General features: G+C 39.8%; 1 protein-coding gene across 2 annotated transcripts in view; it reads right to left on the bottom strand.

The window, feature by feature from the left end:
• The window catches only part of col4a2 (collagen, type IV, alpha 2), a 63,393-nt gene that overhangs the window by 30,692 nt on the left and 9,052 nt on the right, over nucleotides 1–23,649 (bottom strand). For both annotated transcript variants that reach the window (XM_040148560.1, XM_040148561.1), the window contains exon 4: nucleotides 12,247–12,327. In XM_040148560.1, the coding sequence (XP_040004494.1) occupies nucleotides 12,247–12,327 (81 nt within the window). The remainder of the gene's footprint in view (nucleotides 1–12,246; nucleotides 12,328–23,649) is intronic.

Below are 23,649 nucleotides of genomic sequence, written 5' to 3'. Positions count from 1 at the left end.
GAAGTAAAGGAAATAAGGACTGAAACAAGGAAGAAAAAGAAAAGGGCCAGGAGGGCGAATTACAGCAAGTAAACACTAAATGTCTCTCTCTGACTCCCACAGTCAGGCTCAGACGCTTTGGCGGATGTGGTCCCACTGCTCTGCGACCAAGTTGAAATGTTTTTCTTGGACACATATTTCTTGGACTCATTTCCTGAAGATCTGCATCCCTTCTACATGCTGCCCCAGCGGGAAACGGGGCTCAGCTCCCCTGGAGGAAAAGGGGGAATTAGGGGTTAGGGTAGAGGCTTGAGGGGCTCTGTCCGGAGGACAAGAGGGTCCTTAACTGGATGCCCTGAGGAGGACTCAGGCAGAATAAATAAACATCTGTAGATGATGTTTAGATAACTATTAGAGTGTGTTTAGATCTCCTGGCTGCAGTCAGGGAGGTCAGCTTTCTGAAACCCAAGATGGAAGAAACTGTCCTACTTCCGAAAATCCATGACCGTGGTGAACCAGAGCAGATATAAAATGATACACAGAGCTAAAGAAAAAAGCAAAAGGCCATACAGGCTGCAGGTAGAACAGGGACTTATGAAAAAACAGTATCTAATGAGGAGCTGTCTGTAAATTGCAGTGTTGCCATGGAGACAATCCTCGAGCCAGATTTGTGAAAATAATCACTTGAACTTTCACGTTCCTCGCTGCACAATGCCAAGTTCCTCTGACTCATCTACTTAAAATGTCTCATATGCAAAGAGAGAGATGAAATAGATGTATAAAAACAAATGACATTCCGACAAACATAAGTCAGTTGTTGTCACTTGCTTTCTTCATGGATGTCTGCTGCTCTTTATTCAGTCATTCAGCACAGAGTGGTTTGGCTGCTTTGAGTCTAGTTTACATTAGAATTAATGTGTTTAGACTCTGAGCTAATTTCTGCATGCACGTGTGTCATTTTCACTGAGCACGTGCGCATTCATGTGCCAGAGATCTGACAGCAACCAGACAAGAGACAGGGGGCTGCTAATGACCAGCGGTTAGACTGAAATGTGTGTGTGAGAGTCTCCATGTGCGTTGAGAGTGTGTGTTGAAGATCAAGACTCGAGGGGGGATCCCAGGCTGAGAACAGAACAGCTTGGACCTCCAGCTATCCCCGGGGTCTCTGGGGCCCGACACCTGTGCTATTACCTCATGTCAGAGGAATGAGACGTCTCAAGTCTGTGGTCCAAGAACATGTGTGTCTAAACAAGTCACAGCTGCAGCATGTGTGTATATGTGTGTGTGTGTGTGTGTGTGTGTTTGTGTACGTGAGAAAGAGCGAGAAATGGTGCACAGTCTTAAATGAGGTGTTGCCCTCACCTCAGAGACCAGCCACCTGTGTGCCTGTATCGGGTGTCGGCATGTGTCTGAGTGTATGTCTGTGTGTAATGAGCTCCATCATGGGTGTGCTGCCTCCATAATCCCACTGTTACATTTATCACTCTGACATTATGCCATTACACCTTCAATACAGTGAATCCCCCAGAGCGCATTGTCCTTCTGTTTATAAAAACCCACCAAAGAAAACTCAAATTCATCAACAAAGCTGTTCCTTGACATTGTACATCACACCAAATGGCACAAAGGTATGTATATTGAATTATATATGGAGTGAAACAGTTTAAGAGGCCACAGGAGCAATGATTTAGTGTGAGAAAGTTGTTTCATAAACAGGATATGCCTAGTTTTTTGTATTGTTCATTAGGATTTGTTATTTTGGCCCAAAGTAGGTTTCACTGATAAAAAAAACAAAACATTTTAGAGTAAAAACAACACGGTCACTAGTAGGATATCAGTAAAAATAACAATGATAGCTTTAGTGCTAAAATGATTAGTTGGTTGAGTTTATCAGCAGATAATTTCCTGCCACTTTTTCTGACAACTGATCAATCACATGCTTCGTTTATCAATCAAAAATGAAATGCATATGTGGTCCAGCCTCCTAAATAAGACATTTTGCTGCCTTTCTCTAACTTACACAATTATAAAATTGACTTTTTTATTTAATCTTAACTAGATAGTTGTATACTTTTATCACATTTGAGCTGAATATTATGTGTATTTGTATGATGTGTGACCGCTCTCTTTTTCTGTTGTTTGTATTTATTGTTGTAAAAATGACTTTTACGCTGTCCTCGCTGCCAGGTCTCTCTTGAAAAGTAGATTTTAATCTCTCTTACCTGATTAAATAAAGGAAAATAAGTGAATAAAATAGATTGAATATCTTTGTGTTATGGTCTCTCATTCAGACAAAACAGATGTTTGATGTAGTAATATTGGGCTGTGAGAAATTGTTGCCTTATTGTAACAAGACTTAGACTAAGGCTATTTTAAAGCTCTCTGAGGGTGTACCTACCCACAGCTGTGCTCAATAGCAATGTTAAGATGTTGATGTTTACAATGTTCATCATCTCAGTTTAGGATGTTGTGTGCAAACATTTGCTAAGTAGCACTAAACACAAACTGCAGCTGGGGCTGATGGGAATTTCATTAGATCTGCAGGTATTTGGTCATGAACCAAGGTATCGGACAAGCTGAAATTTTGACCGGATGATGAATGAAAAGTTAAGGGATAAATTTAATTCATTCTGAGTAGAACATGAATGTCTGTACCAAATTTCATGGTAACTCATCCCATAGTTGCCAAGATATTTCACTCAAATCAAAAATGTCAACCTTATGGTGGCACTACAGGATAGGTCAGCAGATCACGAAAATCATTAGGCTGTATCTTCTGGGGACCATGGATATGTAAACTAAATTTCATGGTCATCTGTTAAATTGTTGTTGCAGTATTTTAGTCTGGACCAAAGAGGTTGACTGACTAACACTGCTAAACCTACAGCCACACAGCTTGCTGGGCTGAAAATTATCAATAGATCAATCAATAATGAAATAACTGTTGGTTGCAGCCCAAACCAGCTTTATGTACATAGCACTTTTCAAAACCATTACAAATGGCTTTACAAATGGTTAAAAAAAAAAAAAAAAAAAAAAAAAAGCACACAGCAATGGGAAGACCTAAGTCTTGAAAATGAGATTTATAGTTAAATACCCAGCTGTGATGTTGGCCCTGTTTGACATGGACGTCAGCCAGTCATATTAGTGTGAGGGATACCCATGTAATCCTCAAGGTCTCTTTGGACCCATCCAGCTGGCCCTGTCGACAGTCCAATTTTGCCAGCCTGGAAGAGTTTTTCCCTTTTCCCACAGGGGGATGTAACACCCACTGCCATTCCAGCTGCAATACACATTCATTGATAGTTTGCAAGGGAATAAACCAGGGAAAAAGTCCATGCATGTCTATGGTTTACCGACTGAATGAACGGGGTCACTATCTTGAGTATATATGTAAATTACATCAAGTTGATATTCATAATTTCATTAAAATGCAGATGGTCACAACTGAGGGTGGTGTTTTACCTTGACCTTATGCCATTTGGGGGGGGGGGGGGGGGGACTTTAGTCAGATATTACACAAAATTTCCAAAATGACAAATTAAAGAGAGATATACACATATTGCGCCATTGCTAATGGAGCTAATCTCTGGTCTTGAGAAAAAAAGTGTGCACTGAAAACATGTCTTTCCTAGGAAATGTGGAATAAATGTGAGAGGATTTAGAGGAGGCCTAATTGTTTCCTCTGCAGCCGGTCCCTGATGTAGGTTTCCCAACAAGGCCTGATGGGGAACACATGCCGTTGCTGCGGAGACCCAAAACTCTGTTCATATTTTTCCTACAGCCCATAGGAACCCTCTTTGTCGACCATAACATTTCCTGACTGCTGTCTGCAAATCAAATACAAACATCCCAGAGGATGAACAGCGTTAACAGCTGATTTACCCAGCTTTCCTATTATGAGAATACAGACTAGACACATATGATTGATGTGGAAAACATGGTGTGTCTGTATGTGTTTTTCAATGAGAGGGAGGGGGAGATGGATGGAACTGGTAACAGAAGGTATCCACGGGAGAATAATGAGGCAACAGCTCCAGCTTGTTACAGGACATAAAAGGAGCTAATTGGCATTTCTCTCAGTGACCAGGGCTAAAGTATGATTAAGTTCAGAGTCTCATTCGGCAGCAATCCCTGCCACAACACGAAACACAATATCCCCGGCTTATTCTACTCATCTTGATCTTTGTTCAATTCATTTGCCCTCGATCACTCACACTATGTCCTCTGCCTGATGATAGCACAGTCAGGCTACAGATGGTAAATCAAATATTTTACACACATACAAGGTCGCAGAATTACTGGACCACTGAATGACTGTACTGTCAGTGGCTATAACTAATCTGTTTTCCTGCTGTAAGATGGATAATGTGATGATGACAGCATCAAGGTCATTGAATGACATTCTAGGATATATTATGACAGAATCAAAGTTAAGATTACCACTTGTTTCCACTTTCATGGTCACAGGAGTCAAGGCTTTTTCGATGAAGACTTAGAAATAGGTTTGGCAAACATAACACTAACATATCTCAGGGAACTGGTGGCGTGTAAACTTCCAGAAATCCAAAAAAGATCAGGACAGAGCCGATAACATTAACCTACACTCTAAAATGCCAGTAGTAGCATCAGGAACTGGCTTCCACACAGTGGGGAAAATCAACACAGAGGATGTATCAGTCCTGAATGGGGCTTTTTTTTTTACATTACCTGTAACCCCACAAAAGTTAACTAATGAAATGCACTTGAGCCTTGGAAGTATCACTGAGTTAGCTGGTTTACATTACTATAGTAAGCTTATAAGCCAGACATGCTGACATTTGTAACTTACATTAAAGCAGACAGACAGTTTTTAATCCGTTCCTTATGCACTTTTTCTCTTGTACTTTTGGCTTTGGGCTGGCTAAAGGAAAAGATGAGAAATCCACCAAACTTTTTTGGTGTCGAGTATTGCTCTTTCTGGAGTGCCATGCACACATTAACATGTAGAGAAATCCAAAACTTGACAGGCCTGCTATTCCTCGTTAAGTTCGCTAAGCTACGATTGCACAATCACTGCTTGGCGGAGGGTTTTAGCAAACGGCCAATATTCTCTTCAATGACTGAAGTACTTTATAATTACAACATCTGTAGTAATAGTATATGCCCGTTTGTGTGTGTTACCCTGTGTTTGTGTATATATGTGTGTGTAATAGTGTGTGTGTGTCTTTTAAAAAGAGTCGCTCCTTTGTTTGCACCAACAATAGTCCTCTTGTTCCTAAACAGCACCCATCATCTTAAAATGTGAGAGTTAGCCACTTTTATAGGCTCTTAAAGCCGGACCACAGCTGGGTGCAGGCTGCGGGTCAACCTTGGCTTTGACAGTAACCGAAAATAGGAGAAAGGGATGGGGAAAAGAATTTCTTTTGATTGTGGAGGCGGACGAAGATGTCATCGGAGAAATATGATGTGATCTTGTGACATTTAGTTTCTGAGTTATGGGGAACATTTCGGGGTCTAAGAGCTGCCCTGTAGTGTCAGTCTGCTTGTTCATTGTCCTTCAAGTGAGGTTTGTCTTTCTGTAGTGTATCAAGGTAGCAAACTCACACACAAAAACATACACATTTAAAACTGCTTTAATTCAAAATTTTATACTGGATGAAAAAATTCCTTATAATGTGAATGGGGTCACTCATAGTGATGAACCAGCAGCATATTATCACCAAATCTCCTCAGCTTTAAGGATTGTTCTTATAGCTCATTGCTTTGGGTTTACAGCGCATATTTCACTACTTTCACTACTTTCAGTAATGATTTCAAAATGCAACAGGCAGCTGCTTTCAGCAAAATCTGTTCTGATAAACCCTATGCTATCAAATTTTGTGACTAGCTGATGGAGCATTTAGCAGCTTAAGAGCCAGATATGTTTCCCAGGTTCTGGTGAATACCAAAACAGAGCTAAAAGTAGAGTGCAAATTTGACTAACAGTTGCCAGGTGGTCAGATACATGACTCCAAATGAATGATAATGTTGCTATGTGTCTGCTGGATATAAAAAGAAGCAACTGCTCGTGAACAAGCTCACCATAACAACTTTATCAGATACTATAATTGATAATATTGTTGTGTTTATAGGTTGTTGTCATGCTTGCACGTGGCCAAAAACGGTGTTCCTTTTTAATTATTTTCCTCATGAGTTTACAGTTTTCACATCTTATAAGAATCTGTCCTGGGATGCTGCATAAACCCATGCTCGGCTGCAGAAAGTCCTCCTACTTTTTTAAATTTCATTTTAAAGTACTGTTTTAAGGTACAGTTAAAACTTTTTTTCATTTTAAAGTTCTTTCTAACCTTGTCAAAAATGTGTCTTTGTTATTATTGTGCTTATTATTTCTTTGCTCCCTGATCTGTGTGTTCAGTATGCACATACTTCTGAGTCTAGGAGGAGTGGTGAAACCAAACAAATCACGAGGAATGTGTAAAGTGTGTAGATTTAACAGGCTAGTTAAAAGTTTGTGTTTCTTTTACGCATGACTTCAATGTCTCACCATAACTTTTAACAGCTTCACACAGTGGCTGAGATATCTTTAAAATCCCTGACCTCTAGCAACAGCTACCAATGATATTACGCTCCATCTTTTGTCTGGTACATCATTGTGCTGTATTAACACACACAAACAGCTGGTAAGCGTCTGTTTGTCTATGCGTCTCCCCAGACATGTCCCACTGCTCCACAGCTTTAATTTTCACACAGGACAAAGCCATACTGAGATCCCAGCAGAATTCCTCTTTCCACCAATCTTATGAAAAGAAAATCCTCCCATCCAAGTGTTTTAGTGATAACAGCAGGTTTGTAACTTCCCTCCCCTCCCTTCCACTCAAACACACATGCACCATTTTCTCATCTTTACTCCACAGTTGGTAGTTCTTCCTTGACAGGCCCAGTCAAGGTCGGGGTCAGGGGAGAGCTCCTGATTGCAGGTTTGGAATGAGGGGCTTAAAACTTCCATTACACATAATTTTTTACTGACACTTGAAGCTACAATACGCCCCTAATGCAAACCGGCATGCTGATAGTGCCAGCAAATCACATCACTAACTTATCAGTCCTCCTTCACTGTCAGACAATTTCTTTCCATCAGAGGAGATGAATCATGTTTGATTGAAGTTACTGATGGAGAGGCAGCTCTAATCAGAGGAGTTCAACCTGATTTAAGCTCAAGAGTTGGAAAGAGTTTATCTTATACACGCAATGGTGCACATTGAGACAGTTCTCAGAGGGTTTGCTAAGGCCAAAATGTCTGCTTTGCATACAAATCACTACTGGGAAGTGAAAAGGTTCAGGGAGTAAGAAAATCCTTCTTCCTTTACCATGAATGCCATGCATTTGTGAGTTTTAGCATTTGCTTTGACAAGGTTTAATATATCGGGGTTGTAAAATGTCCTGCGTAGAGGTTATGAACCTCCAAACACAGTCAATACCTGAAAACCACCAGCACAGGGAATCCATCCTTTGCGAAAACACTGTATATTCAACTTTGATTTTTTTTCTTACCCTACAGCATTCCTCTGGGTGCTATTATCCTGTCCCTGAGGAGGCAGGAAAGTATAGCCGATAGAATGTAGGTATAGACTTGTTTTCATGGAACAAGGAAATCTTTGCCATTTATAGCTACAGCCAAACACACAGACAATCTTGTTCCCACAAAAACAGACTTTCTATATTAAAAAAAAGATCAGTGGACTGTCATTGTGCTCAGCTTCCTGAGAAGCATGTCATTTCCTTGTTTCATCAGCTGTGGCGGCTTTTCCCATGGCGGAAAGGACAGCATCTCTCAATCTGCATAGTGTCTGTAATGGCCTATATCTTCACTTTTACACACACCCACATTATCTTCCTCTCCCTCACATATCCTCTCTTTCTCTCTCTCTCGATGTTTTTTCAATCTCTCCATGTCTGTATAGGATGAAGAGAGACACTGAGCCCACTGCAGATGGACACAACTGTTCTTTAATCTAAAGTTTCTTTTTCTCTAGAAAACCCGGCGCCACTCCCGGTTTCTGAGAACTGAAGATGGACGGACTCCCAGCAACAAAAGACAGCATTGATCTCCTAAACGTGTATTCTGCTGAAGATGCAGGGTACTTTGTGGTCAGTTTCTCATGCTGCCCTGATTTTTCATGCTTTGGAGACCACAAACTGGTCGGTTTTTACAGCACCACCTCACTTACAGCTCCAGGGATTCCCGTCCCTTTATTAGGCCAAACTTTACTTTTTGGCCAACTCTGTTGTGTGATTACAACTCTGCCCATGTTCCTCAACTATAAAGTGCAGTCTTGTGAACACCTTCAGATGCTTTGTGCGCCTAATTTATTTTATCATTACTCCATTTTAAGGTGATTATTCTCCCTTTTTATTAATAATCTCAGGAGTCCAATCCACTAATGATGCAGAAGAACAATGGGGACTTTATGAGCTATGTTGTGGGGGGCTTGATATTTTTCTGCACGCCTTCGATGAACTCTATGCCAGGGCAGTGGGTGGAAAGGCTGGAGACTCAGCTTGCCAAATCTCTGCTTTCCCCCTAAAGCAGAAAACCCATGAAATTAACATATTTAGTCCCCACCAAAACAATCCAATTCATTCTTCCAGTCTCTCTCACGCTCTCTCCGCCTGTCTCTTGTCTCTCTCCGGATTTGTATCCATCTTCACACTCAACATCTCACTTTCTCTATTACTGTGACTATTTGAGAAAATGAATCATGTGAATTCTAGCATTCATTCATGAAGTACCTCGTGTGACCCTCTTTCCACTGAAACCCAATTCATTTCCCTTTTCCTCCTGCATTGCTCACATCTTATATTTTTATCTTGAATGAAAAAAAAAAAACTATTATTGGCATTAACTGATTTTGTGGCCACTGGGGGGCAACGCAACAAGCTGTAAACACAATACTATCAACTTTTAAAATTATGGCAAATGTGTTACAAAACAGTTACTTATATATGCATCCAGCAGTTACAGAACATCATTTGAATGCGTTTTTCTGGCCACTTGATGAGTGGAAGTCCATTATTCACTCTCATTTTAGCCCTTTTTTGGTCTCGGCCAGCACCTGAGGGACGTATCTGGCTCTTTAGCCAATAAATGCTCCACTATGTTCAACTATGTCTATTGGTTGCTTGTTGCTAAGCAGGCAGTGTACAGTGGGTTTTTTAGTGCTTTTTCGCAGAAAACGGCTGCTTGCTGCAGATGAAAACAACTTTGATGAGAGCTATGGGAGCGATCCAAAACAGTAAAGTTGTGGACCAGAAAACAGTGAAAACAGTGAGCTGAAAGTCAATGAAATACTCCATAGAGATGAGGAGAACTGCAGAGTTGGTGATAATTATCTGTGGGTTCATCACAACGGGAAACACTGTTTATACACAAGCAGTCATTTGATTCATCGCTAATATAAAAATAGTGATTCGACCCTTAATGTTCTTTTAAACTTTCCCCTTACATGTCTCACGGTGGTGGACACAGTGATGATTCTGCTCCAATAACAGAATCTTACTACTCCAAAGAACAGCCAAACCAAGATGGTGACGTGACCACGGCCAGCATTTACACATTCACAACCATCACCTAATCACCACAGCTGTGGCAAGTTTCAGCAAACCCAGGCAGCTGTGAAGGATCAGTTTGACCCATACAGGGAGGCCTTCATCATCATGACTCTCCTCAGGGGCAAGATTTGGAAGGACAAGAGATGGACATAAAGCAAAAGAGACAGAGGGTTGAACGCATCTGTGAAAATCCATCTTGGTTTCCATTGCATTCACAAACAAGTACATGTGTTGGGTAATGCATATAGGCGGAACTACTTAGTTGGATCAAATTATGTGCTACACTTTTAGGCCTTGGAAAATTAATCGCTTAAATATGCACGCAATACGTCAGAGACCACAACTGGCAGACACAAACAAAGACACATTGATACTGCCTGGCTTCCTAGAAAGTCTTTTCTTCCAGTATGAAATACTGTAGTTCAAGAGCCAAATCAGTGTGTGTGAGAAATGTGTGTACAATCCATCTTTAGCAAAGTGGATGAGTAGAAAATGGAGGCGCTGTGATCATCTCTTGTGTTCATAAACAAACCACAAAAATATGCCAAGGTGTGACTCTGTAATGAAAAGCTCTTCACTCTCTTTGTCATTTTCACGTGATCACTAAATGACTAAATGAGGAAAGTTCTTTCCTTAACATCTGGCTGATGCAGAGAAAGAGTGAGAGAGGAAAGGGGGAAGAGAAAGGTGGTCTGCTGACCCTGTCATCAGACTTTTGCATCCTTACGATTTGGAATGTGCAGCTTCCTCTCTCTGTCTCTCTCTACGCCTCCTTTTGGGGTTTCCTGTATCCAGAGTCAGCGTGCAGGTCAAAGGTCAGACCTACTGTGAAGCTGGTCTGGTAAATTCTTATCCCATGCCAAAGTACAGTTGCTAGACCAATCCTCTGTATTTTTTAAGAATGGCTCCCTCAGGAGCCGTTGGCAGGGAGTTTCATGAGAGTCAATTTCAGTCCATGAGTTTACCACATCATACAGCTGAACTGAGACATTTATTGTTCCTATGAAAAATGATTCCTTATCTTTCTCTTAAAGATAGGAGAAACAAAGGAAACTGGGCAGTTTTGCCGTGGAAGATTTGTCTTTAAAATGTACAAAAGGTAGCAAAACTTAATTTTCTGTATGTATGTATGTTCTGCAGATCCCTTATTTTTACTTTGGTATTTTTAGTATAATTTTATTTGTGCAACTGCTGTTTTACATGAGATTGTCACAGTGGTTTTATTCACAGGTGATTAAGTGACTAATGATGACTTAAAATTCATATTCAGTTCTCTTCTTTGTGTATATATTTGCCTAAACAAAGTTTCTTCTAACATAGAGTAACATATGTGCATATGTAACATTTACATGCTTATTAAGGGCCATTGTTGCATTTTCTTGCCAAACCATAATCAGCATGAAATGAAAAATATGAAAGTGGAAAGACATTTCCAACCTTGAAAAACAAATTTAATAAATAATATGGCAATAAACTAAAAACTAGACCTGCAAGCAGGCACACGGGGGTCTTAGATCTTTGTTGGAAGTTGACTCAACCCAAAATGCTTATCGATACATCCTTCCCAGCTCAACAAGCAGGTACAAGAAGTACTACAAGTGAGCTCAGTGTGTAGCTGAGATTTTGGTGGCGTTTATGTCAGCTCCCGAACAAGCATGTGTAGGCTAAGATTACCCAGAAACCACTTCTCTATGTGCCTATTTAAGGCGTGTTTCATCCTTAAAAAGATGAAACTTGTTTATTATCACTCCCAAACACGTAGCTTATTGTTGTCGAAAGTAGTGTTGACCGTCTGCTTTTGAAATTAAAAAACTTTAAGGATGTAGAACCCCAGTCCAACTATCAGAAAGCTATCTGATGATCTGTACAGCATGTGTCTGAAGCCAAAAGCAATTTTAGTCATGCAGAACCCCAGTCATTCACTCTAAGCTTGTTATCTCAGCATGTTTAGTCTATGTCTGTCTCTCTGATTTAAAAACCCCGGCATCGGGTCCCTTTCTCTTTTTTCTGTCTGTCATTCCTCTCTCTAATCGGTCTCCCACACTCCAGACACTCTGACCTTTTCTTTTACAGAGGTTAATTGTTTGAACTTCATCACTTGAACTGTAACAAAGACTGATAAGTATTTCAAACTAATGAGTTTCAGCAGCATAGCAGTCGATATTAATGAATGTCTATGTCAGCCTCACACGTTCAAATCATCTAACATGTCTACATTGCATTGTTGTGATACTTTAATTTCCCATTAAAGGGCTTTAGGCCATGATAAGATATGACGCTGCTGACATGTGCTGGTAACGGAGACAAATAAGCTCACGGGGCACAAGGATCATCATTCTGATTGTTATACAACTACATCTACATAGCATTAATTATAGCTAACCTGGAGTAATAAATGGTATAAATAAAAGCAGCATGGGGGCTCTCCTTGGGTTTAAAGGATAAGCCTTGCAGAAAAACTTGGAAAAAGTCTCATTCAGCAACCAAGATATTGAAATTACAGCTTGCAGGGACATTTAGAAAGCATCATGTGCGATCATGGCCATATTTGGTATTCCAGACTGAAAGCCAAGAGCAAAAGCTAGTTAACACAGAAGTTAAGGAAGAGAGGGAGAAAGAAATGGAGATGGGTGTTTACTGAGCTATTTGGAACAGTAGTCACAGTTTCGGACTTACCCTGGCACCCTTCTCTGGGAAACATTTACATTCGCCACTGCAGTCTCTTCCTCCACAGGGGCCGCTGTGCTTCTTCCCACCCTGTCAGACACAGAACAAACAACATGAAGGTCAGAAATGGGCTATTAGAGGTCAGGGTATAGAGGTCAAATATAAAAAAAACTGTAACATTTTGCTGTAAACTTCTTTTGCATAAACAAAGGAAAGATATGTGTCCATATGGTCTTGTTTGTCTTCCTCTTTGTCCATTACATGGGACACAGTGTGTTGTAAATTTTTGTGTACTGTAGATACGACCGCCTGTGTTTGTTTACACTGTGGTTTGTGAATACACTAGCTGTTTTTGCCTGTGGCTCTGTTGTATGAGTGTGGACGATTGTTGCAGTGCTGTCTGCACTGTTGAGTATACTGGTCTGGTGTGCAGAAAGGATGTTTTGGAAGCGGCTCCAATGACTCATGATGGACGTCCGGATGTCCTTGAAAATCCTATTCGTCAGAGACGCTGGGTCTGGCCACTGACAAGGTCTGGCCACTGACAGGGTATGTCTGCATACCAACAAAACCACCCACCATCACAGGCTGATCTGTACTAGACATGACACAAGTACACAAACAGCCCATGGGGTCCGTGTGGACATGACATGATCAAAGAAAGCAGTCTCACAAACGGGATTTCCCAACCCACAGGTCAGAGGTGTCAAGACTCTAAGCTAGCTGAGATAGCTGGAGACGTTAATTAAGACAGAATGGAGTCTTGGAGAAGTTTTCCGTTTATGTGACGTTTCAAATGAAAATCACATACAAAATATAAGATTAACCTACTCCCTTTGGATCCTTTGCCATGACCACATCAGAAACAGAGGCAAAACAATCTGAAACCTTTACAAAACTCTAGATGCTACTTAACATGTTGAGAGGCACAGCTTCACCTTCAATACTGTAGAACAGACGCACATCAAGACATTAGCTCAAATTAATTGGTGGAATTAATGTATCACTGACCCAAATGTTCTTTAATAGATCTGGGTGTAATCAGTGACTGTTTAAACCCTGCAGCACTGTTTCCATTTAAATGCCTGACAAGCAACAAGCTTTTTGATAGTTAAATTGTTCCGTTGCACTTTTCCCCATGGTGCCTGAGAGTGAATACAAACGAAGCACACACACAGATAGAGCATTTGACTCCAAGTTTCCAAAGTTTAGGCAATTAGGTGAAAAAGGCTTTTCAGTGGCCTTTCAATTAGCATTTACAGTAAGAGTGAAACGGAATACAGACATGCAGAAAGGCTGAATGTGGCTGGTTGTGACGTCTCTGTCCTGTCTTGGCCTACGTCCTCCACCTACACAGCCATACCATAGCCTGCTTAGGCAGTAAATGCCTCAACAACGTCCCCTCTCCCTTTTTAAAAAAAATCAAAATGACCACTTTATGCCCACATCGGCGACAAAGTGGCAGATCAAGAATCAGAATAATTCTCCCTCCCCACTTTGACAGTAGTCCCAGCGGTCCCACTGACAATGGCCACATTGAGACCCTCCTCACACACAAAGACCTTCTTTTACCATAAAGACGTTGTCCTTTAATGATCCCCTATCTCCACAACAAAAAGACCCTCTTCCCCGTCCTTGTGGAATGCACAAGGCTGCATTTCGTTGTTAACTATCAGTGGATCTGAGTGGTTCCTTTCAAACTGCTGTTTGATAGAGCTAAAACATGCTGTATTGGGTTTAATTTAGCCTGTACGCTATGGTGGCAGACTCCCTCTGTCCACAAACAACATTTTTTACTTACAGTATACCCCTTATTTTGATCTGATCATGTGAAAGAGAGTTTTTCCAAACCAAGCCTCCACTCTGTGAACACCTTAGCAACAGTTTAGTTGGAGAGGAGACAAAAAAAGGAAGGTCATATCATCCCAATAAGGATGTGACAGAGTCACGGCATGGCCTCTCTCCACATTGAGGTGGAAATCCAAAACACAGACAATGGACTGCGTCATCTCCGGACAGACACAAAGGAATGGCTCCCATAAAGGCAATTACACATCATGGAGCAATGCACCATCAATTCAACTTTAGAGTTTATAGGTTCAAAATAGCTGATGGCTGTTTCAGCAGAAGACAATAGAACTGAGCTGCAATATCCTGTTTTCTTCACCCACCAACGCAACAACCCACCCTTTTCCATAGCTGCGGTACACCTTGGAACTTAACTGGATGATAATGTGCGGGTGCATTTTCAACATAGCACTGAAGTTAGTGCAACAATAATCCATCATCAATGAGTATGGATGATGCCATTTTCTATTTGCTTTGTTTTTTTTTCACACTTGCAGTTTGGTTCATTTTGTCCAGACCAAGTAAAATGCATTCTTGCTTTTTTAACGCTGGTCCAGTTCATGTTCACAAACATACACAAGAGCAAACTAAACCAGTTGAACAAGAGCCATAAACATGTAGTCATATGGACTAACCCCTATCTCACTGATTGGACTGTTTTGTAATCCTGAATCATCAGAGGTACAGTACATGGACCCACATGGGGAAATCAGAGTGCAATGACTGACAGCTGGTCATGTAGGCCTTCACTGAACCATATGTGTTTATTTATCTTTTCTGATGAGCTCACAAAGAAATAATTGGTTATGAGGAAATATAATATAAACTGCAACTGGACCTCTTACATCATTAAAAGACTACTCCCCAGATTTAGCATTGTACTCCTAGCATATTACTCACAAAGGATAGTTAAAAAAAAAAAAAAAAAAAAAGAGGTGTCTTGTCTTGGAAGGATAGTTAATAGTCAGTTGTGTGGATGCTATGTTTCATGTTTTTCATTCACTTTTTAATGAGAAACTGCTAAAATACACAGAGTAGGACACAAGAAAAATCTAAACAAACTGACCCAAACAGGCCAACCACATGCACCAGAATTCGACTGAACCGGTAAGGGGTACAACACAAAACTCTGCTTCGCACCAAACACCCACACTGAGACCGCCTGAGTAGTTGGATCTCGATCCATGTCCAAGAAAACTCTGGTGTGGTTCATTTGTGGTGTGAAAGCGAAAGCAGGTCCACAACAAGACTCCGTGATAGTAGATATGTAATATTGGTATGAAATCAAATGCTAAACTACTTTTAAATTAATCTTAAACTCTTCTAAGGGTATGTGCAGGCAAAACAAAAAGGATCAGAGAGGGCTTTTTAACCATGTACCATATCAGACCAAGAAATATACACCCTGAGGCTGTCAACATACCGCAACATGCAACAAGAGAGGCAAATGAATCCAGACCACCTAGCACCACTGAGTGGGGTCCTACGGACTATTACCATAAATCTGACATCTGTGGGAAGCTATATTGAAAGAGGTCCAGCTCCCTGTCTCAACATTGGAAAACCAAATGCTTTACCAGACTCAAGATTCGATTCGTGGACGAAACACACAGAGCTGGAAGAAATATTGCTCTGTGTTTAATAGCGAATGGTCATTTCCGAGATACACGTACAGATGAGCTGATGTCATCCCGTAGTATCCCCCATTTTTATATAAAGAACACATTAATCCTTCCTTTCTGTATTCTACAAAGGGTTTAAGAGTATAATTGAGAACTTATTATTTTGCCTTTGTTATGAGGAGTGTCAAACAACAGTGTAACTGATACGAAACAATGGCCATAATTCCGGCAGTTCTTAGGATCCGGTTTGCTGTGATTGTTCATCTGTGGCTTCTCGTTTACGGTACGACTCTTCAGTGTTGATCATCTTTTATGTCCTGTGAACTCCCTTCAGCAGCCTGGGGGATCTACTGGAGTCCTCTGCTCTACTTCAAAATTGCAATCACGTGTATAGATGTAAACATGCTTTCGACAAAAAAACCACCCACTGGCCGTATATAAATTAACATGTGGATTTGTGTACACCACTCAGACCACACACACATCACAGAGGAGAAATAAACCTCTAATAACAGATGAAGTTGAAAAAAAGGCTGAGCTTATCCATGTAACAACATGCTGTTTTCCTCTTACAGCTAGCATGGGTGTCTCCTGACCCAAAACAAAACCTATTCCTCCGTTTCCAGGTTCCTCAGTTTTGAGGTGTGTCTGGAGTGTGTCAGTCTATCAGTCTATCTAGCATTATAAACAGAGCTACAAGAGGAAAGTAAGTGTTAATGTGAAATACAGTTTAGAGACGTTTCATCAGGAGGAAGTCTAGCATTTCCCTTAAAGAAACACAACATACACTTGTTTATTGTCTTAGAGTTCAGAGAGTTATTATACTGTATAATATATATACAGTACATATATATATATATATATATACCCTGTGGTATATGTATATATATATATATATATATATATATATATATATATATATATATATATATCACAGCATTTCGGCCAGCACACACCAATGACAAGGCAAAAATTTAACACAAATGCAGGTTAAAAAAAACTGAAGGCAAATTATAAAAACAGACGCAGAGGAATAATTTCAAATTTTGAGAAGGAGGCAACTTAGGGCTTTGGCCTCCAGTTAAAATGTGCCAAACTCAAGAGGCCAAAAACCAAAGGATTGTGGGAGGATTTATGGTACTTTAGAGCAATCAGCAACCCACACAATGATGACTACAATAAGTAGAAAAAATGGACACATAATCCCTACATGGTTCAAAATTACAAATGCCAAAATAAAGACATAGTGAGAGGGATATATATCTTGAAATCTTAGATTAATGCAGATCAGTGCATAAAACACCTGTTAATGGAATACAGAAAATGCATTGGGAAGCCTCTGCTCTATGAAATGAAACAGCAAACAAATAAAATACACACACTCACACACACACACACACACACACACACACACACACACACACACACACACACACACACACACAGAGACACAGAAGGAGACAGATGTCCATGCTGTCAACACACAGCTGTACATTCCACATCTCCCCCGTTAAATTACTCACCAAAACATCAATTGATCCCAAAAGAATAAAAAACTAAAAACATACTTTAGAAATGTGCATGAAGAACGGATTGATGTATGACCTTGACTTAAAGGGCTGACATTATAGTGACAGGGAAGGACACATTTCAAAGGAGGTCAGTACATTTCCTGTTTCCAACAGTAATTTTTTCCACAAAACCATTTTTAATCTTGTAATTAAAAAAAAATGTTTTTTGTACTTTTTGTTACACAGATACTCTTTCTCATTTGCTGTTTTTTAAACATCCAATGATTCACAGATCAACTTTGATCACTCTGAACCTCAGGTGACAGAAGTGACAAACTGCCTCTTCAAGATTGTTTCTCAGTTTTCACACATGAAACGACACAGTGAAGCATAAACAGTGTTTGTGTGGGACCCCTCCTGTGTTTTAGGTATCAAATGAACAGAGATCACAGACTATTGTAGGTCAGGATGAGCGTTTGATCTGAGATTGGTGGTGACACTGTTGGTACCCTTCACTAACTCATTTTAGGATGAGGGCAACACAGATAATACTGAGGAGAGAGATGTAAAATATGGCTGCTGTGACAATGAATGGTAATAAAGAAGTCAACAGAAACTAAATCCCACTACAAGGAAACCTCTAACCATAAATGGTTTATCTGTCTGCTGTGCGTCAGGGGCTGTTGCTCAACCTTAATGAAGGATCTGACCTGCGGCCTTTCCACTTTGACCTTGACCCAGAGGAATGTCTGATCCCACTATTCAATTCTGAGAATGACCAATACCCTTCTACAGTGACTAGTCAGGAATAGTGGACCCTCAGTGGGGCTGCTACCATCGCCATCAAACTTAAAAACACTTGATTAAACTAAAATAAAGACACCATTAACCTCTGGACTCAGGATGATTAAGGAAGGGAAAACCATCACCACCATAATCAGGCCAAGAGCATTAGCAGTGCCTGGACAGGAACTCAGATTAAAGTAACCATCCCAGGTTAATCTGAGGTTTCCTTGACGAAACCCTCAGGTAAAAGCTAGACAAAGCAAGTGGGCTGGAAATCTAACTGCCATGTTCATGTATGCACTTACTCTCAGGTATGGACTTCTAGTTTTCACAAGTTTCTTCTTAGATCTGTGCTAAAATCAGAGCTGGTGTACATGATGGCACGGTTTATTTGAGAAAACAATATCTTGCTCATGCACATCTTCACACTTTTTCTTGCAAATCTTGTACCATACTGCACTGTTAGGTGGAAGGGATTTTACAATACCCTGTGGTATTTTCTTGTAACCAAACACATTTTATTTTAAGTGTTTCTGACCAAAACACACTAGGGCTGTTGCTGTGATACTGTGTAGAATTGTGGCTCAGCTAATCCAGAATTTGCTGGAGTTTAAAATGCAGCTGTGTGCTGAATTGAACCAGATCACTCAGTCAAAAAGAGCTCAGGTTCAGCTGAGCTGTAGTTAAATGGCAGCTAAACCACGCTCCACGTAGATGACACAGACATATGTTTATTATTTTCAGAAAATCTTAATTTAGGTAATAAAATCCAACTATTGAAGCCAATTATAGAACTAACCTCTAAAGTAATAATTTAAAAAATGCAAATGGAACAATATGTAATGTGTGTTTTTCATTTGTATTACAATTTAAACTGCACATTCTGACATAACTGAATTTGATAGGGCCGCATGATTTTGTTACAAATGGCACAGGTTTAAATGCATCTCCAGTCTTAAACCACAGTTAAACTAACACCACAGCAATAGCCACTGGTGTGTATCCATGAGCTTTAACAGACATGCTGAATGCATTTTCCTCCTTATAAAACATTTGCAAAGTGGATATGTTTCGATATTTGGAAACCTGTATTGTTTTTGGCTTCCAGTCTTCTTCTTCCCCATCTTTTGCTGCTGCATTGCTATGTTTCTGTTGATCAGTGGAGTGGTGTGAAACGGTGACGGGGACCTGATCCGAGGAATCAAGCCACTAGTTGTCGTAAACTCTGCAAGGTACCTTTAGGTAACTTTAAAACTTTTCAAACTGAGAATTTAATATGTATTTTCTTCTAGATCATAACAACTTTAAATTGTGAACACTGAATTTATCATGATGAGAGATATGATGTCATATGTTATCCAGGAAGGGACCTTTAGGGCAATTTGTAAATGAGTGTTTGCGTGTGTTTTCACCATTTCCACTTTGATTGTGTGTGTCTGTGTATGTACATTTATAAAATGTATATGAGATCATTTGTCACTGCTATGACGTGAGATACTCTTCTTCACACTAATGATGTGGATATCAAAGAGAAAGTGCAAACCCGCTGAATTTGAAACACCTGGCCACTTTCATCAAGAATCTCTGAGAAGGGTTACTGTACATGAAAAACACAGATGTGATGGAAACATGCTGCATGATATGTCTTGATGCATCTCGGCACTATATCTCAATGTCAGGGCAAGAGCGATTATGTACTGGGTGTGCTTTACTCCCTTTGCCAGCTGAGAACCATCTCAATATAAGCAAGTAAGCTGGAGTTAACATCTGAGTCAAGCGGTAACTTGGAATTTTAGGAAAGTTTTCTTCATAGCAAACAAAGTAGTAAATCACCACCTTGGGCCTGACTAAAATATCTCAACAACTATTCCCTCAGGATGAATTGTAATAACTTTGGTTATTTCTCAACATTTCACTATTAGGTCAAAAATTCAAATTGTCCAATTAATAAACAAATACCTGCAAAACCAATGGCATTCTCATTAGCTTCAGCTTTAGGCCTATTTTATGTACTTTATGTATTTTAAATTTTAGCATGCTAACATGCAAAACTAAGATGGTGAACATGGTAAACAGTATACCTGATAATGTTAGCATTTATGTAAAAGAAGAGTTCCCTAAGCACAGCCTCACGGAGCTGCTAGCATGGCTTTAGACTTTTAGTCTTGTTCAAAAATAATGAAGGTGTAGAAGAGGATAGCACAGTGTTTGCTCCCTCAATGTAAAATTAATTTAGTTTTAAAAATAATTTAGGTGTAAAGAAACTTCTTGTTTTCATCCAATCAGTTTTTAAAGATAAAGATGCTGATTTTAGAGATGATTTTTACATTTCAAGTCTTTGCACATACATGGTGTCAAACGCCAAAAGGGATTAAAACACTTGTACTTTGGGTTGATGCCGTTTGGCCAAAACTGTTGACTGTTTGTACCAAAGGAAAAACATCTTGAACAATATCTTGAATCATGTAATCACACTGTTTACGTGCCCCCTGTAGCCTTCGTGAACTCAGGACAACATAAGGAGGAATTTTGTTGAAGACATTCTTGTTTTGCTGGATAAAAAGAGGAAAGAGGCCTGTCTAAATGACCCCTGTGACTATGAGTTGGACGATATAACCATAAAATCGCAAATGTCGCAACTGTGTGAGTGCGCGAAAATAATTGAAAGGCAGAGTAGGTGACTACATTATACTGGGGATTGTTTGCTGTCTGGCTGTGTGACTCATATGTGGGCTGTAGGAAATTTTTTCTCACAATACAAGTCTGGAAGCATCTCTGATGGTTAATTCATCTGGAAAATTGTGACAGATACATTAGAATGCACTAGTACTTATTTTTCAGTATACTACTCAATACCAGCTTATAAAATACCAAAGTGGCTGAAAAAGTAGGGCAGCATGTCAAAAGGGAGAGTTTATACTTTCTGTGCAGCTTTTCCTTCCGGCAATAGTCCCACATAGAACTGAATCATATAATCAGGTTTCAACTGTTAAACAAACAAATTCACAAAACAGTAACACACACACACACACACACACACACACACACACACACACACACACACACACACACACACACACACACACACACACACATACATAAAGAAGCAGGAAAAGCAAAACATCAAACATAACCATGGCATCGGCGTAATTCTTATTGAGGCATGTCTTGATGTGACACCATTTTTCCCAAAGGCCTCCATTAAGATAATAAGGGAAATTCTCATGCCGGCTTTAATGGATTTACAGATTTTATTTGTGATAAACAGTACAGTATGTCTGTACAATTGCTTCTTTACAGCTAATTCTGCTTCCTGTCACACCAACATTGACTTCCTGTTGGAGCGTTTAAGTGCTCAACAACCCAAGACAAGTGCATTTGCATAGATGGAAAATCAAAAGAAAAACAGGGAAAGTGTTGAAAGGAAAATGAATGTGAAAAAGTCTAAAACCAAATTTTTTAAGGTCAGCATGGGAATAGCTGTGCAACTGAACACATTAGGTTATAATTTCTTACGTCAGTGTAGAGCAGCTGTAGTAACCAAATTAACATCTAGAAATCTACAACAAAATAGTGAAAGACACAGGAATTAGAGATGTCACTAAGGATCAGTATTCAGTTGATCTGGGCATATTTTAATAGATCAGTATTGGCTAAAACAAGCCAAAATCTGATCCTTTCTTTACTGAACTCTACTGTGTTTTGTCCATCTCAGGCTGCCAGTGTTGCTGTACTGCTCTCCTTAGTGACAGCTGGGGTCAAGTGGTTCTACATTGCAAGTTAATTCCAGGATTGCATTTTCCCAGTTACACTTTAATTCATATCATATGAATTATTTAAGAATGTCAACTTCATAGTTTTGAATCAGGATCTTACGTATTTGGATCAAGAAGCTGATGAAAAATAGGGTGGGCCAAATTTAGAAGGCATTAGAAGGCTTGTTTCGATGTGTCAGATTGGATTGGACCCTGTATCGGCAGAGACACAATATTAAATAAATTGGAACGGTATCAGGGCCAAAAAACTTGATGGGGACATTTCCAATGGGAATAGAGACTTTCCACAATTCCAAGACTTATGCTCTTAATTAATTGCTTCACAAAATCAGGCTACATCTTACAAGCTCGGGTTTTGTTCAAAATTTGTCCACTGAGAACCATTGAGCCAGGCAAATATGTGTCGGACCAATCGGCTAACTATATGGACATAGACGATGACATTATTTGCCCTCTCTTGACACAAAAGGAGGGCTGGAACTTACAATTATTGTATTATTAAAAAAAAAAAAATAGGACAACTGGGAGGTTGTAAAAACAGCTGACATGAGATTTCAATTTTAAAAGAAAGATTGACAGCCCAGTGAGTTGTGCATTTGAAATGGCCTTCCAAATAATCAACATCTCACCAAGTTATCTAGACTAATATTGAGTCCTGAAATCATAAACATGTTGAGAAATCTACCAGTAGGATGAGGTTTTTGAGGTGATAGTTACCAACAAGTTAAACTGTTGAACTCCCCACAAATTACATTAGGTTCATACCAGCTTTTAAGAAACTTTTATAAAATCTGGATCTGTCACACGTACTTCATTGATATTACTTGAGCTCTTTTATTATTGTCCTTGTCACATTATTTCTTTTTTCATTCAGAGACTGCTCCTTATAGCATTTTTTGTTTTTAATTGAATTAAATTTAAAACCAAATAAAAAATAACTTTTTTCAAACTTTATTGCTATTTATTATGATTATGATACAGAAACTTGTACTAAAAGCATGCAATACAATGTAAAAGAAAGTAGGGGGAGTGTTGAAAGGGAACTGTGGAGGCAGGGGCACATGGTCAGAGCAGGACATGACTTTGAAGGAAAACATGAACTAGAGCATAGGAACCTGAAAGAAGCAGGGCAGAGCAGAAACTCCCACCGTGCTCCTCTGGTTTAGCTCCAGGGTAAACACAGCTCTGATTTCTGCCCTGGGCCTGACACAGCTGGACCTTCCCTCTCCTTTAACTGGCCCCAGATCACATAGAGACTCAACTACATTTACCAGTGGGCCACACTTTTAATCAGGGCTTCCTGCTACAAAAGGAACTAAATGGAGCTGTTCTGGTCCTTGGTGCCAAAAGGCCAAGCTGCCAGACCTTGTTATGTTTGATAGCTTCTGCTCACCCCTCTAATCAGATGATCAATGACATACAGATGCAAGGATCCATTAAGTAACAACCTTGGCACCTGAGAGGCCTGAGGATATCAGTTTTTGTTGTTTTATTTCTACATATGAGTAGACAATGTCCTCACAAAGAATCCAAATTTGAGAAAAATCCTCCAGAATGAGGGCCCACAGGGATCGAGGATGAAATGAAGTCAGGTTAGATTTAGTTAGTCATGTAGAGTTCCACACACTAAATGATTAGGAGGGTAGGATTAGTGTGGGATGAGTCCAAAAACAGAGAAGGGGAAAATGGTAAAGATATTCAGGAGAAGTGGTTGATGTGAATTATTCTGTTCATCATGCCACAGTGGCAGAAAGAGTCTATGCTAGCGGCTCTATGCTAGCGCTGCACTGAAAGTGGTAATTTGAGCCACTTGCTAATATCAGCATGCTAACATGCTCATTCCGTTCAAATACACAAAAAACAGCCATG

This window comes from Xiphias gladius, chromosome 16 (genome assembly GCF_016859285.1).
Source record: "Xiphias gladius isolate SHS-SW01 ecotype Sanya breed wild chromosome 16, ASM1685928v1, whole genome shotgun sequence".
In the NCBI taxonomy this organism is placed as follows: domain Eukaryota; kingdom Metazoa; phylum Chordata; class Actinopteri; order Istiophoriformes; family Xiphiidae; genus Xiphias; species Xiphias gladius.
Note: the sequence above shows the minus strand (reverse complement) of the source record. Positions and strands in the feature narration are given on the sequence as shown.